We start from the raw sequence: 14,123 nt of genomic DNA, 5'->3' as shown, positions 1-14,123 counted from the left end.
TTGGCAAACTCCTTAAAAGGACTCACCCACTGCCATGTCCAGCTTAACACCAATCCAGATCCCCTTAGCAAACTCCACCCCTCCGACATAGTGGACTGTTCCTCTCCTCTTCCCCACCCACACCTGTTCCCCTGGAGCCATCCAGTCTGGAAGCTGAGCTGCAGGGGTGCTCTCATCTCCACTGGAATCCCCTGAGGGCTCGGCACTGCTGGGGTTAGGGCTGGGACAAGGACTAGCATGGGGAAGATCTCCTTGTGCTGGCTCCTGGATCAGAGGTTCTCCGCCTGCTCGCAGAGCTGGGGTAGGAGATGGGGCTGTAGATGAAGTGACCTGGGATAATGTTGTTGGAGGTGGAACTGATACAGAAGGAATTAATCGAGTTGGAGATGGATTTTTGTCTGGCACAGATTCTGGGGTTCTGACTACAGGACCAATTACAGGTGTGTTAGGGCAGAGCACAGGTATACTAACAGAGTCTTCATTATTGGAACATTTGCATATACCAGTGGAAGCATTTTCAGGATTAGATATATTGATTATACCAGACATGTCAGAGGAGTGTTGGCTGACATCTACATTAACTTGTTTCCTGTGCTGGTTTGGAGAGAGCTCCAAACCCTCCTGTTCCCATCCTCCTCTAAAATGTGCTAAATCACTCTCTCCAAAACTGTCACCAGCCCCTTTAAAATCAGTGAACTCCTGGCTGGTACTGAAAACAGAGTCTTGAGGCAGAGAGAATGTTTGCTGCTTGTCTGTGCAATTAGGAATACTGACAGGTGAGGTCTGTTGGTGGATTAATACATCCTGAATGCCACCTGCTGAGACAGCAGGCTGCTGTGTTTGGGTGCAGCCTCTTCCAGGAGGGCAGCCAAGAGGGTCCTGGGGGTCTCTGGAGGTGCAGCTGAGGTGGTCAGAGCTCTCACTGGCACTGAAAGGCATATCAGACAGCGTAACGTTGGAGGCACTGTGTGAAAAATAGCCACTAGTGCAACTGCTGGCGGTGGGGCTTCGGGACAGCTCTTTCTCTCTAATCCCACCTCTACACTGACTTCCCTTTAAGTCAGAATGGGAGGACAGAAAACCCTCCTGGCTCTCCAGAGTGGCATTATAGATCTCAAAGTTTGCAAAGTCTTCTGGGATGTAAGGTTGGAAGCTGCTGTGGTCCTGAGTGCTTTTATTTAGATTCAGAGTCATGTCCATATCTGCCTCCTCTTCCTCAGAGTCCTGCTGATCAGAACAACAGCCGCAGGACAAAAGACCCGGCAGACATGTGAGATAGAAACTGTATAGAGCAATCGCCTGTAAAAACACTTAATACCACTTCATGTGTAAATGAAGAAAATTAATAAATGATGTAAAATGTGATAATGAAAACGAAAATGGTACAAATTTGTAATGTTTTATTGCATTTTCTTTGCGGTGTTTGCTAAGTCATCAATGTAACAATATCCACTGTTCACAAAAAAGCATCATTAAACTTGGGTGCCATTCTATGTTACTGCATTTCCAATGTTGTTAGAGCAACTGGAGTAAATTTAGATGGGTTCTAATTGTTAGACTGCTTAAGAATAAGCTATAAGGCTATACAGGCCAACATATCCATTTCTTTAGAAATATTCATATTTCTTTTTGTTTTGTTCTCTTTATTCTCGCAAAAAACAGTTTCCTGCTCTTTAGACTAACGTGTGCACTGGATATAACAGTAATAGAAACTAAAACTATACTGTAACCATTTGTAATTGTTCTCTCATACTAAACTAAAAACAATTCATGCTCTTTCATTTCATATGTACACTGGCACAAAAACTACAGCAATTGTTGTGGTTGCACCTTGTGTTTGTTTGTAGAAGGGTGTGACTCTCAATGGAAATGCTGTGGGCCACAGAAGGACTGGAAGCATGTGTTTAAAACTCTTTTACAGTTACCCTCAGAGCAGTGTGTGCCATTGTGAGTGACACTTACAGCAGTATGTGGCAGTGTTAGGCTGAGCTGTCTGCTGGTGGGAGTGGAGGTGGGGGTGGAGGTGGAGGTGGAAGGTTTGCAGTGGCCCTCGCTGCCTGCCCTGGGTCGGCGCCAGGGACAGGGAGGGGGGAGCAGTGCAGGGTTGTCCACACATAAGTGCATGCTCTGCAGATGGGTCAGAACAACAGCACACACTTCACACACGCACACAGCATGCATGGAGCTGGGCAGGCCAGTTACACAGTTAGTGCCATGCAGTTTAAACTTAAAACCCAGTGCTTGAAGTGTCCTAAGCTGGTGCATGTTAGTTATGCAACTTTTTATTTGAAACACAGTTTATTTGTCCAGTAAGTCCAAGTGTATCTTTAGCCCCCTTTTTCCTTTGTCAGATACACTATACTCCCATCAAACATCTGCTATTTTTTAATGTCATATCAAACATAAATATTATTCAGGTTGCAGCTATTTACATACCACTGCAGTCATACATTAACATTTTCTCTCTCTCAAAACCCCTACCTCTCTTTTTCTAGTCCACTTCAAGCACAAACGAACACAAATATGCAAGGTTAGTTTAAATGGTTGAACAGCCACAGCAATTATAACAAATTAAATCATGAGATATGATACGGGCAAAGCTTTTTCCAGTCAAGCATTGTGGCTTTCTCCAATTGAAGACATGCTCCCTTTGAGTCATGATCTTCCATTTCAAAATAGTGACATCAACACCATAGATGGTGCTGTTGTTTTTTTTTAATCCACATCAGCAACACAATTTTCTGAAACTTCTTCGGGCAGCTTTAGACACTCTTTTGATATAAGTGATATGGTAAAATGTGTAATGGGTTTTGATAAATGACAGGAAACAGAACTGAATAAAATTAAAATTAGAAAGAAAATGAAAAGGGGTAATTAAACTCCCCCCTTACCTCTTGCCCCAGCAGTGGATGAGCCTCCAGGGCTCTCTTTGCCTTGTTCTCCTCTTTCACAGGTAGCAGAGACTTGAGGAACTTGGGTGGCTGGGGAGAGAGAACTTTAAAAGGGCTGGAGCTGAAAAAAGTAGGACACTCTGGCACCAAACCTGTGTAAGAACATGCAGGTATAACCCAGTTATAATGAAGCAACACAAACACAGTTTCTTGCTCAAGTCAGGAAATCATATGGCTGCTGCACATTTGCATTTTCTGTAGATTACCTGTGTTCTCCTTGCTTTTGATGGGTGTGCTGCAAAGTGAGCCATCCTGAGGAGTGTAGTTGGTGCTGTCCACATGGTCACAGTGGTCCTAGACCGTAACATACAGGTTATTTTTACCAGTTTCATAGTGTTCCAGTAAAGTTAAAACTATAGAGAATATAAGGTTGATTTTGTTTGTTGAATTCTGTGCACCATGTGAGATTTCAAGTTCCATTCTGGAGCTGGAGTCTGTGTTTTGACTTTATCTTGTGATTCTGAAAAGCATCACCCGAGTAGGTCAGTGCTGCTGCCATAGTAGGTCAGTAAAGAAGCATTAACATTTTTCTGCCTGATCTCTACAAGATGTAATCAATTTAAATACGATTGCCCATCCAAGCAAAAAGGTATGCAGATAACCCAATGTAACCACCTTAGGTTTGTGGTTACAATTGGTTGGTTAGCAGATAGCAGGTTGGGTGCATACCTCATAAGATAACGCCCCCCCTCCACCAACAGTTAAGATTGGACCAAGTAACTTCACATTCTCTATGGGTCTCTTTTGTGATATAGTACACTTAATTTTAAATATTCTAGGATAAGAATGTATTTACTTTGTATTTTGACAAGGCTATGATAATCATGTCATCATCTAAAATCACCGCCTACCTTGCCGTCTTCATACTCACAACCAGTCAAGTCTGTTTTACTACATGAAGACTGTAGAACAAGAAAAACATGTCAGTGTTGCCATTATGTGCCATAACAACATTTCCATGTGGTTCAGTGAGTAAAGCAGTGATTGATATGTTTATTACATGCTGTACATTTGGTGTGCTGATACTCCTCCTTAGGTGTCTCCCCTTGGCAGTGAGTGCTTCCTTGACTGTCACAGCCTATAGGGAAAAAAACACAGGTTTATCTTCATGTCACTCTCTGGGTTAATTTATTTTGGAGTAAAACACACTTTGTACTGTTATATACAATACCTGCCGTAGCCGTTCCAGACTGAGGATGTTCTCCACTTCCAGAACTCCCCGTGTATATTTCTCTATGTAGGTTTCGCCATCCTGGGTCTCCTCAGTGTCTCCACGAGCTGCCATCAGGGCCAAGGTTTCCCTCTCCTCTGGCTCTTCTGAGGCCTGGAAGAAAATGAGAAGAAACTTGCTTACAAGGGCTGTACCAATTGTCTGCATCACATCAGCTAAGCTGTCTGTGGTAGAAAAACATTTCTTCAATGATTCAATGTTGTACCTTTGGTATGTTGGACACAATCTCATAAGTCACACCACAAGAGTAAAGTGTATTCTTTAAGGACATTCTTCGCTTAAGACTCTGTGTGAAGCTCTGTATGACACAAATAAAAAAACAAGTTAATCACTACAAATGTTGTCTATGCTATGGGCTGCCCAGTTCTTTTAGAAGTAACCTGTTTGTTGTAGATGTTTACAGCGATCCGCTTGCGCAGCACCAGCTCCATGGAGGCAGGGTGACTGAGCTGTACTGTGGCTTTGATGATCAGGTAGATGCGTTCGTTAGGAGATGTGACCCGGTTGAGATGCACAGAATCATGGATGGATGAGTCCCAGGAGAAGACTGCTAACACCTGGTCAGTTAGAAGAGATTTTTGTAACAGCTCCACAGTCATGTGCAGAGAGAGAACATGTGCTGTCAGGCTGCAAATGTGCATACACAAAGTCAGATATGTAAGTGGGTTGCAGCTTTAAGTTTGCAGCAGTTGGCTAAAAATGGAAAAAAGTGCCACATCCTACATCCTTTTGCACAATGTTGCAAAACAAAAAAAAAAGACTTAGTGATTACTTTATAGTTAATGCTGCAGCTCAATATCAAAGAAAAAGTTATTAAGATTATTTTTTTAAGTGCTTGCATGATGTTTTGCCTTCACATGACTTCATAACTGTTCAATTATGCATATCTTCTTCTTTTCCTTTGGGCTGTTCCTTTTCAGGGGTCACCACAGTGAATAATCTGGCTCCATCTAACCCTGTCCTCTGCATCCTCTTCTCTCACACCAACTAACTTCATGTCCTCTCTTACTACATCCATAAATCTCATTTTTGGTCTTCCTCTAGGCCTCCTGCCTGGCAGCTCCAACCTCAGCATTCTCCTACTGATATATTCACAGTCTCTCCTCCGAACATGTCCAAACCACCTGAATCTGGATTCTTTGACTTTATCTCCAAAACATCTAACATGAGCTGTCCCTCTGATGGAGTCATTCGTGATCCCGTCCATCCTCGTCACTCCAAAAGAGAACCTCAATACCTTAAGCTCTGCTACCTCCAGCTCTGCCTCCTGTCTTTTCTTCGGTGCCACTGTCTCTAAGCCAAACAACATCGCTGGTCTCACCACCGTCTAGAACATCCAGAGCAGACCTCCACCTCTCTAGATTTTCTCTCTGCTCTTGTTACAGAACACAATGTCATCTGCAAACATCATAGTCCATGGAGATTCCTTTCTAACCTCATCTGTCAGCCTGTCCATCACCAGAGCAAACAAGAAGGGGCTCAGAGCCGATCCTTGATGCAGACCCACCTCCACCTTGAACTCCTCTGTCGCACCTACAGCAAACCTCACCACAGTCTTACAGCTCTCATACATGTCCTGCACCACTCTAATATAGTTCTATGCCACTCAAGACTTCCTCATACAGACTTCCTTTATTTTCTAAGCTAACCTCTTTCTCTTTATACACTCCTGATCTTCCTCTTTTCACCACCAAGTTTCCTTGTCCACTTTCCCAATGACACACAGAGTACCCTCCTACCTGTCTCCCTGATCACATTAGCTGTATTAACTGTTCAATTATGCACATAAAAGTAGAAAGAATTTTGCCCTAAATGCTCCTGTCTGTGTGCAATTATTTATGAAAGAAGAACTTTTACAATTAGAGCTGAAAAATCAACAAAATATAGTGAGGAGTCTTTGTACAACAACTGACAACCAAACATGCATCTTATCTTACAACAAACAGACAGCTAGTACCTGTAGAAGCAATGGAGCACGCAAGACTTTATGTTTTCATATAGTTTCACAGAGGATGTGGTTATATGACAAACCACAAGTTTGACGTCTCTAAAACTACAACTGAAGAGGGCATTCTCTCTTTTAAAGAAACACTATCCAGTTTCACTCAGTTTTGTCTGGGGTATTATCTGAGTTCCCTTAGTTCCCAGAGGAGGGTAGTAAAGTCAAACTCTTTTCTCACCTCCTGATCACTGTGTCTGATAATAGGAAGATAGAAGAACTGGCTTCCATGCTCCTTCGGCAGGATAGAGTTAACACCTGCAGCATGTGGGCCGGTCAGCTGCTCATTTACTGTCAGATTATCCGCTGGCGGCATAAAAAGCAGTTAGTGTTTATAACTCCTGAGCAAAAACCTCTGAAATTTCATATTAGATGAAGGCTTTGTCCACCTCACCATTCAAATCCAGGAACAGAACTGGGATGTGAGCTTCCATTCCTGCAGGTGGTGTCCTAAAATCGGTTGAATAAGAGGTTAATGGTAAAAAACAAACAGCAGAAAATATTAAACATGAATGATTTGATTTTTGATATGATGATGTGATTTTTTTTTACCAGTCTGCAGGAGCTCCTGGGATGCCACTTCCAGGGGCAGGGACAAGCACTGCATTTCTCTCTTCGGTAAGACCAACCCATTGCTCTACTAGCCGAGCTTCACGCTCAATGTCCTCCTCTGACTTTTCTGGATAATTACAAAGAGGAATGAAAGTTTCCATTACACCAAACAGACAATTCAGAAATAAAGTGATTTGGAAAGTAAGTGGTAGCTGTAACACAGAAACTAGAACTGACCATGTTTGTTTATGATTTTTTTGATTTGTTCATCAAGGTACTCTCGACGTTTGATCAAGGCATCAGACCAGCGCTCTCGCACACAGTTGAGATCTTCCTCCTGCAACCACACAGAACCCAGAGTCAATGCAATCTCGCCCTAGTGTGGAGACAAAGGAAAGGCTTAGTGAAGTTACTGGGGAGGTTGAGGGTGTGCAGGACTGATCTATAGGAGGGACATAACTGCTCTTTAACACCCACTGCCAATGTATTAGAAAGTCCTAGTAAAGTTAATCTTGACAAGTCTCCACACCAAAGGATTTTAAAATTGAAGCCTTCAGTTAATGTATGTATTCTTAGCTCCAAAAATATTTATAGTCAAATTCTAAATGAGACACTCATAAAACCTTCCTTAAACTTCTTTACACGTCCGCAATCATGCATATACACTTGTATACACTTACATATACATCCTTACATGCAGCAACAGCCATCCAGAGTCCTACCTGGATGCATGGAAGATCACTCTGTGTGAGCACCACAGAGAACAGAGTCCCCTATGCACCATCCAAAGTAACCAAAATAACTCAAAGCCAACCATATAAGCCTCTGGTGTGAGTACACCACCATGCAAAGTACTGTAGATTATGCAGCCATGCAATACCCATGTGATTAATTGCGGCTTATTATTCCTGCAGCTCTTCAGTAGTGACAAGCAAAGAGTAGCATTAGTCTGAGCAACCTGAGGGGAAAAGGCGAGAGAGAGAGGAATCCCTGGCAGACTGCATGGTGGCTAAGAGCTCAGCCATGGTCGGATTCTGTTGTATTTTGCATACAGGACTGCCAAAGGACAGTTGCTGTGATTGATTACAGTGCCTAAATCATCCACATGTGCAGCTGCTACTTAATAAAGCAGTTTTTAGTTTGTAAAGACACAGTCCTGTGCTTCCTGCCTCACATGCCCACGGCAACAGGCCTAGTGGTAAACACTGGTTTAGTATGTGTCCTTCATGCTGCAGAGTGTACTACAGGGGGAGCTGCAGCAGCAGGAGTCTGGGTACCTGATAACTATCCATATCGTCTTCCACCTCTCTCTGGCAGGAGAGAACACACTCAGTCAAATGTGGGGAACTTGAAACATCCCTGACATAACAGCTCATATTCTTTTAGTTATTACAAATGTGCATAATTTAAAATAAAAGGGACTTTGAGACTTTTTCCATTGTATCAAACAGTTGCTTTCTGTGAACCAGGCCACATCAATGCATGTTAAATGACCTAACAGCACTAATGAATTTGTACATTTCTTGGTCTAATTTACACTGACTGCCAGCTACCCAGATGAAATGCCACAAAACCAGCCTAAACACATTTTGGCTGAATAAGTATAATATTGTATTTCTATGGGATGAAATTGCCATACTGTTCCCAGAACACTCTTTAGTTTTAATGCGGAATCAGTTGTATAAAAGATCTTTCTGTTTTTGTTAACATAATAGGTTCATGTGGCGTATACATATGTAAATATATATAAAGATCAGTATGGCTTCCACAGACCTGGTAGCTGTCAAGTGGTCTCTGTAGTTTGGTGGAGCGAGCTGACACACAGCCAATAGAGACAGACAGCAAAGCCTCTACCAGCAGAGGCAGAGTGCCTGAGTTTTGGACCGGCTTCACGCACACCTGCAGCCTCCTGGAGTGACCCTGCTTGGAAAAATTCCTGTAAGTGAACATCAGAGTGCAGTTTCCAACACCTGACTCTCACGCAATATCGTGTACAACTGGCCGTCAAAAATGACATTTTAAGTTATATTTGTAAATGTGTCTTTTATGTGGTGCACCCAGTCTGACCTTAACATAAAGTTCCTTAATATTTTTCATATTTTTATCTGACCTGTCGGAGTTGGAAGACTCCTCCAGTGCTTATGTCTTTTCCAGAATGCAGCTCCACAGATGAGTACTCTCCCTGCTCATTCAACTCCTGAATAGAGATCCACAGCTCGATCCTGCGAGACACCTCACTCCACCTTGAACATGCAACATCCAAGCATTAGAAATGTTAACTATCAGAGTCTGTATGTGTTTGTGTGCAAACTTCTTTGTGAATCATATACCTGTCTATAAGTGTCTGGGTCTTGGCCTCCAGTGCATCCAACTCCCAAAGTGAACGTCCATTGCCAGCACAGCGGTGACCCCACACTTCTATAGCTAAGGCTCCATCTGATATAAACTCCAAAAACTCATCTGTCACATGCACAACATAGTCCTGCAATAGTTAAAAAAAGCTAGTAAAATTATATGAAAAAAGTACACAGAAAGCACAATGTCTGCAGCATGTAGACATGTAACATGTAGCATGGGTGTTCACTGATGCATTCAAAGTGCTTTTATTTATTCATTTCTTTTTTTACAAAGAACAGAAAGAGAAACCTACAAGAAAACACTGAATAGGAGAAAAGAAAGATAAGAAAGCTGCTATTTAAACACTGTAAAAAACAACACCAGTGTTGATAATGGGTAAGATATTTTGTTCTGTTTTTATAAATTTGTTTTTAACACAAATTGCAAAAAACTGCTCATAAAACATACTTTTGAAACCATACATATTTATAAACCCAGTTTCTATGGCATAAACCACGAGTGAGTTGATGCCCAGACAGCGTAGGCAGTTGGATCATAAATGTGATGCATGTTAGTTGTGTGACATGCACATCCCTAAGGCAAGGCTGATACGCTTTATAGGTAGACACAATTTAAGACATTAGCAACCTCAAGATGAAACAACTAGCAGCTCCTTTCTCTACCTTGCAGTGATTAAACTGTACAGTGAACTGGGCATCTGGGCTTCGAGAAGAAGGTCTGTCTGGACTGACCATTGGAGGAGCCACAATAGGCTCACTGTGCTCCCAGAAGTTGTACTGACAGAAGACAAAGTTGGACAGGTTCAGTGGCAGACCTGTAGCCTCCCTAATCCGCACCTAAAGCAAAAAGACAAAAAGAAAGGATGACTCTACTGAGATTTGATATACATTGAATAGGTTTCAGAACAAATGATTCTGTGATACAATCACAGTACAATTACAGTCTTTGGTCGATTTTGGTCACAATCAACTGACACATGGCTTTTACCCTGCACGTGAGCCTCTTGGCCATGTGGACGATCTCTCCATTGGTGTCCATGACTTCGTAGTAGCTACTCTCACTGGAGTTTTCTGATGAATCATCTCCCCCGGAGAGGCGCTCTGGTACGGCTCCACTTACCCGCATCAGCTCAATGTGCAACCTGCCTGCTACCTGTACAGGCAAGCCAAACAATTGTATTATTGCTTGACATATATTATTTCAAAACAAACTGTATATATGAAAACATTTTGACGACCATATGTATTTGTGTGTGAACTTGTGAAGTACTTTAACCATTTTCATCATTGTGATATATTTGCGAATAATCTTTTCACATGGATTTGGTTTATTAGGAATACTGAGAAGCTGCACATTAATTTATTAATTTATCTTGTATTTATTTGTTTATGTTGGTGTATGAGGCAGCACGGTGGTGGAGTGGTTAGCACTGCCTTACAGCTAGAAGGTTGCAGGTTTGCATCCCGGACTGACCGTGGCCTTTCTGTGTGGAGTTTGCATGTTCTCCCCTGTTCCACCCTCCCACAGTCCTAAGAGATGCATGTTATGTTAACTGGTGACTCTAAAATTGCCTGTAGCTGTAAATGTGAGAAAGAATGGTTGTCTGTCTGTGTTGGTCCAGGGTGTACTCTGCTTCTTGCCCTATGACAGCTGGTTACAGATAATGGACAGATGTTGGTGTAGCCTTACATCTCCCTGCTGGCTGATGATAGGAACAGCATACTGCAGTTTGACATCGTGGAAAAGGCACTCCAGAAAAATATTGGCCACTCCTATCAGGTTGTGGTCCTCTTGCGCCTCATAAAAAGGGTCACAGTGCTTATTGTTTGCTTTGTTATGCTGAAAAAACAAACAAACAAACAAACGAGCAGACTTAAAAAAAAAAATTCTATTTATCTATTCCCATTTCCTGTCCTCTGATATTTAATTTTTTACCAGCTCCTCTGTGCCTTCCTTCCAGTCCCTATAGTAGTCTCTCATGTCCACTAGTTTGTTCTCCAGCTTCTCGATGGTCCACACCTGTGTCCCCTTCCCTTTCCTCCTCACCTGGATGGCTGGCTCACTCACTATAGCTCCACGCTACAAACAAAGTTTTAGTACATTTAGGTGCTTACCATGTTTCAGTAATAATTCCTGCCCAAACTTTCTGTAACAGTCTGTGGGTGTGTGTGTGTTCTGGGTTCTGACCTTGCGGTTGGCACTGAGATTGGCTGCAGGAATCTGAAGGGTGACCTGATAGTCAGTCAGTTTATTCATCTCTTCCGCCAAAAAGTTGGCCTCTCTCACCAAGGTGTTGGCTTTCACAACCTGCTCCCTGAGTCGGGAAAGACTCTGACGAAAAAGTTCATCCCTGTCAAAGAGCACAGAGATGATTAATTCCTGAAGATGAATGCATGTCATTTTTAAGGTCTCTCAGGGTTGACTTGAATAGACACGTTTATCTACAGGAAAAGTACGTGCAAAGAACAGACACATTTCTATGGAATTTTTGTCACCCAGAATTATTTATATTTCTTTAACTGCATCTTTTAAACCTGAATCTGAAGGGTAAGAAACCACTGAGCTCTGCATCTTTGATTTAACTACTATTTAACTTTTTTCAATAACCACTTAGGTTTACCTAAGAGACTGAGGGCAGAATTGGCCTGTGCATTTTGGTTTCGTCTATTTAAAAACTATGTAAAACTCATGAGATTAATACACTATTTCATGTGTATTTCATACACATGTTTCATCTCTGAAACATGTTAACAGCTAATATAAATAAGAACAAGTAAAATAGGTGGGAAGCAAACAGGTGTGTTTGTCTGTGTGTATTCCTCGGACCGTTCCTCTGTCCACAGACGCAGCTTGCTGTGCGGTGCGTGTGTTGGGAACATAAGGCGATCGCTGCTGCTCCGTTGATGCTGTGGTGTTTTCTCAGGAGACAGTTGTTGGCGTAGTGTCTCCAGCTCTCGCTCATACATCATTCTCTGCTCTTCCAGAGCCATACGCTTCTCCTCCAGGTACTGCTTCTCAAGCACCTGGACCACATTCTGCGTTGGGTCTACATAAGCATGAGAGAAGAAAACTTAATTTTACAACCAAAAACACTGTGCAAGTTTATAAATGTTATTTGTGGAGGGACAGACAACTGCAAGTAGAGTAGTGAGTGTCAAGATGGTGAACTTCACTTCCCTTCCCGCTTCAGGCTTTTATTTTGCAGTCACTTCATGTTTTGTCCTTCAAAAACCATGCGAATGCCTGCCTACTCTTTCATGCGGAGCTAAGACGAGTGTTCATCATGTGCTCATGCATTCAATTGTTGACTTAATCGTGTGATAAGGACTACTCTAATAAGGAATTGAGTTAAAGTATTTTCCTGTATTCCCATGTTTATGTCTGTAGCACCTTGTTGTTAGATTTTTGTTCCTACTGTGTCACTAAAGGGGTTTTGGAATTTCTTCAAGTCAGGGATTGGACAGTCACCACTGCTGTCATCCATGCACTCGGTACAAGGCCTGTTTCTGTACTACGGATCCAGACCACTGCACCTTCCCCACAGAAGGTTCCTCCACTCTACCCCATAATCCCTTGCCTCGCCTCCAGAGTCTCTGGAGTCTCTCTCCCCATTCACTCTAACCGGAGCCCAGGACCATCAAGCACCATCCTGCTTTTGCCAACTATCTTCCTTTTAATAAAACTTCTTAAAACTGAGCTGTTGTGTCTGGCGCATTATTGGGTCCAAACTTAAAACCAGTCCCTTACAGTGAGGCCTGTATTCCTATATTACAAATCAAATACTTATTTAAAAAATGCCCTAAATGGCTGGTCCCCTGATTCACATGACTTATTTGTTAGACATGAGAATTTCTTTGCTTTTCTCTGTCAAGACATTAGGGGTAACAATATGACCACATGTGCAATTTAATGCAATACAATACAGTGGGTCTCCCATGAATTCTACCTTTTCACAAGGTTATCAATTCTCAGTTTTGTTGTACAGTCTCAGTTTTATTTTGTCAGCGATGTTGTTCGGCTTAGAGACAGTGCCACTGAAGAAAAGACAGGAGGCAGTTCTGGAGGTAGCAAAGCTTAAGATGTGAGGTTTTCTTTGGGAGTGATGAGGATGGACAGGATCAGGAATGTAAACATCAAAGGGACAGCTCATGTTAGATGTTTTGGAGATAAAGTCAGAGAGGCCAGATTCAGGTGGTTTGGACATGAGGAGAGATTGTGAATATATTAGTAGAAGGATGCTGCGGTTGGAGCTGCCAGGCAGGAAGTCTAGAGGAAGACCAAAGAGGAGATTTATGGATGTAGTAAGAGAGGACATGTAGTTAGTTGGTGTGAGAGAAGAGGATGCAAAGGACAGGGTTAGACGGAGGCACATGGTTCGCTGTGGCGACCCCTGAAAGGGAACAGATGAAAGGAAAAGATCGTTTCTCAATTTTTAGGTCTAAACTGTCAGGTGGTAATTCTATGCGTCTATGCATTATAGGAAGATGCAGTTTCTAACCAACAAAATTCATGGTAGAGCCACTGTACTGGATTCCATTAAATTGCATAGGTGTTCATAATGTTATGCCTGATCAATGTATATTAGCTAGAGAGAAACTGAACAGCTCCAAGATTTAGATGGTTGGTCAGACAAAACAAGCAAGTTAAAGATGTCATCTTGGGCTTTGAGTGAAATGATTTTCAAACATTTTATAGACTTTAAGAGATTAACCAAATAGACAAAAATAACTGCTATAAAAATCAATGGTGATTGAAGACTGAACAAATAACATGGGACATCACATTTGCTGTATCTCATGTATCCTGCATTAGCTTTACCCAGGCATCACCTCACTTTTAAATGTTACATTTTGTGTAACAATCCCTAACAAAACACGGTAATGGTGGTAAAACTAGATTTGGCTAAGTCTAATGGAATAAACAAAGTATTGTTTTACAGTAATGATTTTGTTCATGGTAGCTGGAATTAGCAGGAGGTTCAGAAAAGTGGAATGCATACTGTATACAGCTGTTTTTGGAAGCCTAAAAGATC

At 42.1% G+C, this 14,123-nt stretch overlaps 1 protein-coding gene across 4 annotated transcripts in view; it reads right to left on the bottom strand.

Moving 5' to 3' along the window:
* Window positions 1–14,123, bottom strand: part of kif13a (kinesin family member 13A) — a 37,779-nt gene that overhangs the window by 2,784 nt on the left and 20,872 nt on the right. Inside the window, exons 17-39 of one of the 4 annotated variants that reach the window (XM_067511238.1) lie at window positions 11,918–12,137; window positions 11,279–11,441; window positions 11,027–11,170; window positions 10,781–10,930; window positions 10,079–10,243; window positions 9,754–9,927; window positions 9,064–9,215; window positions 8,844–8,976; window positions 8,507–8,653; window positions 8,011–8,043; window positions 6,971–7,070; window positions 6,734–6,860; window positions 6,576–6,631; window positions 6,363–6,487; window positions 4,563–4,739; window positions 4,388–4,480; window positions 4,123–4,275; window positions 3,952–4,029; window positions 3,803–3,853; window positions 3,158–3,245; window positions 2,892–3,043; window positions 1,963–2,127; window positions 27–1,227 (exon numbers count right to left, since the gene is read on the bottom strand). In XM_067511238.1, the coding sequence (XP_067367339.1) occupies window positions 27–1,227; window positions 1,963–2,127; window positions 2,892–3,043; window positions 3,158–3,245; window positions 3,803–3,853; window positions 3,952–4,029; window positions 4,123–4,275; window positions 4,388–4,480; window positions 4,563–4,739; window positions 6,363–6,487; window positions 6,576–6,631; window positions 6,734–6,860; window positions 6,971–7,070; window positions 8,011–8,043; window positions 8,507–8,653; window positions 8,844–8,976; window positions 9,064–9,215; window positions 9,754–9,927; window positions 10,079–10,243; window positions 10,781–10,930; window positions 11,027–11,170; window positions 11,279–11,441; window positions 11,918–12,137 (4,047 nt within the window). Of the gene's footprint in view, window positions 1–26; window positions 1,228–1,962; window positions 2,128–2,891; window positions 3,044–3,157; window positions 3,246–3,802; window positions 3,854–3,951; window positions 4,030–4,122; window positions 4,276–4,387; window positions 4,481–4,562; window positions 4,740–6,362; window positions 6,488–6,575; window positions 6,632–6,733; window positions 6,861–6,970; window positions 7,110–8,010; window positions 8,044–8,506; window positions 8,654–8,843; window positions 8,977–9,063; window positions 9,216–9,753; window positions 9,928–10,078; window positions 10,244–10,780; window positions 10,931–11,026; window positions 11,171–11,278; window positions 11,442–11,917; window positions 12,138–14,123 lie in introns of all 4 variants that reach the window. The other 3 variants (XM_067511239.1, XM_067511237.1, XM_067511240.1) reach the window with 3 other exon arrangements.

Source organism: Channa argus, chromosome 7, assembly GCF_033026475.1.
Source record: "Channa argus isolate prfri chromosome 7, Channa argus male v1.0, whole genome shotgun sequence".
NCBI lineage: Eukaryota > Metazoa > Chordata > Actinopteri > Anabantiformes > Channidae > Channa > Channa argus.
The sequence above is the reverse complement of the archived record's forward strand: the minus strand, read 5'-3'. Positions and strand labels throughout refer to the sequence as shown.